The 2612-nt window shown below is 44.5% G+C and overlaps 1 protein-coding gene across 2 annotated transcripts in view; it reads right to left on the bottom strand.

Annotated features, from left to right (window-relative positions):
- The window catches only part of afg1lb (AFG1 like ATPase b), a 40816-nt gene that overhangs the window by 36670 nt on the left and 1534 nt on the right, over nucleotides 1–2612 (bottom strand). For both annotated transcript variants that reach the window (XM_014010009.1, XM_014010010.1), the window contains exons 3-4: nucleotides 387–438; nucleotides 177–278 (exon numbers count right to left, since the gene is read on the bottom strand). In XM_014010009.1, coding sequence (XP_013865463.1) covers nucleotides 177–278; nucleotides 387–438 — 154 coding nt within the window. The remainder of the gene's footprint in view (nucleotides 1–176; nucleotides 279–386; nucleotides 439–2612) is intronic.

The raw sequence follows: 2612 nt of genomic DNA, 5'->3' as shown, positions 1-2612 counted from the left end.
AAACTAAACAGCCTACAGTATTTTTACAGTCTTTATTTTACAGTTAAAAATATGTTTATCAAATAAAGTCTAATATTACAACTAATCGGGGATCCCTTTAAGAAAAAAATACATAAATAAATCACAAAGTCACGCAAGCAAGTCTTTGTAGGGCGAAATGAAAGAACGCCACCTACTTTTATGGATGTCCAACATGAAGCTATTGAAGTGGACTCTCTTTTTATAGCTATTTTCTACATGGGAGTAAAATAAATCCATGAGCATGGTCTTCCCTGTGCCTGAAAGTTAAAAAAAATTGAGAAAAATCAACCTTAAAACTGTTTTCGACATTTATCATTATAGAAATATTAACGAGTTAAAAGCATCATTTTCAGATGCAGCCTTACCAACATCTCCATATATGTAGAGACCTTTAGGTGCTGGTGGAATCGATTCCTCCTTTTGGGTGAAAAAGGAAAAACTGATGTGTATTATATCACAACTGTTGCTTTTATAACTCAGAGTTAACAGCAAATCAGCCTAAAGTTGTTAATAAAAGACACAAAACACCTATTGACCTGAATATTTATATTCATTACCATATTTAACGGGCTCATCTTTTAATAAATAAAGTATGCTGAGGCATTAAGCCACCACTACAGTGTGAGGTTTCATCTTCTCCAGACTAGCCCACTGCAGGGGAGGAAGACAAAGGGGATCTAATCAACAAGACAAGCCAGGGTTCCCACGAAAGAAAAGCATCATCAGAGGAACAATGGGGGGATTTATCAGACAAAACGAAGAGGACTGGATGAGGCTCCATACGAGATGGAGTGGACTTGTCTGTGCAGCCTGTTTAGCGCTGCTAATTGTGATACGGTACTGTTGCATTGAGGTGCCGCTGGAAGTCATTGTGCTGCCTGCCTCCTATTATCAAAAGGTCCTTGCTTCAAAAAAAAAGCATCTTCTGTGAGACCAAGCTGAGAATACAGAGTAAAGCCAAATATCTGTAAAGAGGACCCAAGCGTGTAAACGAATCTGCCATCAGTTAAGTGTATTTATCAGCAGTTGGCTAAATGATATGCATGCTTTGAACATTGAGGTTGAGGATTCTCTGTCTCTGTGACCGGCCAACAGCAAATGGCTCTGGAATTAAATCGCTTGTTTGCCAAAAAAAAATAAAAATAAAAAAAGGGATTGTCCTCTTCATATTTAATTTACAAACCATTTCAGGAGGATAGTACTCGGGGTCCACGTTCACTTGGGTCTCCACTGCACAAGGAGCACTTGACTCTGATAAAACGTCAGCAACGGCAGATTGAAAAGGAAATTAAAAACCCAAACTTGTCCGTCCCTCTCCCTGTGCGTCCCTTCCTCTTTCACCTGCTCCCCACCAAGCCCCACCCACCGCCCCTGAACTCCCAGCACTGCGCTCCTCTTGAGCTGAAAACAGGAAGAGCAACAAGTCGTTCCCGTCTGTTCTGGCATAACAGAGTGTGACTTCTCCCTGACTTCCCAGGCTGCCATCTGGCATAGAGGGGTAATTGTCAGTGGCTGGTAGCCATTCTGCCACGGCAGAGTGGAGAAGCACAAGGCTGTCCCTCTGCTACTTTGTCTAACTGAGCTCTATGGCCTAGTCTCACCTCCCGGTGAAGGATACAGACTGGCACATGAGTGAAAAGTTCACATGCAGGACATGGCCCCATTGGCTTTTAAATTACTGGGGAAAGATCCTTTATCTAGCGCCAAAGATGCCCCCAAACTAGCATCATTATTGGGGAGACTGTGGGAGTCTTAATTGGGTTTAAGTCAAAACAACTGTCCTGCTTTGAGGCCCGCAGTCTACGGGGGGACTTTATGATGCACGTCTGACTCGAACAGGGTGGCTCTCTCACTCGACAATAGCCCATTGTCAGGCAACCATCCGCAAAACCACGCCACATTGGGTCAATATTAAGTCAAGTGTGTTCTCCTCACAGACTTGGTCAGTTAGTGAGGACAATGGTGGCACTCTCACAGAGAACAGACACCGAAGGACGATGGTATGACCTGATTTAAACTGGAATAATTGCATAAGCGTTCGCTCGGTGTGTATGTATTTGTTGGAGTGTTTGTGTGGGAGAGAGAGACAGAAATAAGGTGCAAAGGCAGAGGGGGTGGGCGGGATGGTTTGTGGTGGTGTTGACAGTATAACACCAAATCATTCGTCAGACCCCGCCTAAATCAAAAGCAAAAGACAAGAACGTCCGGGACAATAGGGATCCCCTCATTACCGGATGGGGACGGTGCGAGAGCGAGAGGGGTGCTGGGATGGGCCCAGCGGGAGGTCTGCCCTGCTGCCTTCCAAAATCTCTGCCTAACCCTGAGTGTCTGTGCCAGCCAACTAAAAAAAAAAAAAAAAAAAAAAAAACAGAACTCCCAGCACCAAATATGAGACAGTCAGCTCCTCTGACCTAAAAACAACAGCCCCCTGCATTATTAGAACAAACATGCACAATAAACTTCCCAGACCCCAATACCCTCCCTTTGACCTGAAGCCTGTGGCCACCATCGCTGACGCTACAGGAATACAGTGAAGTCGACTCTGTAGTCCCCCCTCACACACACACACACACACACACACACACACACAC

This window comes from Austrofundulus limnaeus, unplaced genomic scaffold (assembly GCF_001266775.1).
Source record: "Austrofundulus limnaeus strain Quisiro unplaced genomic scaffold, Austrofundulus_limnaeus-1.0 Scaffold64, whole genome shotgun sequence".
NCBI classification, from domain to species: Eukaryota; Metazoa; Chordata; class Actinopteri; order Cyprinodontiformes; family Rivulidae; genus Austrofundulus; species Austrofundulus limnaeus.
The sequence above is the reverse complement of the archived record's forward strand: the minus strand, read 5'-3'. Positions and strand labels throughout refer to the sequence as shown.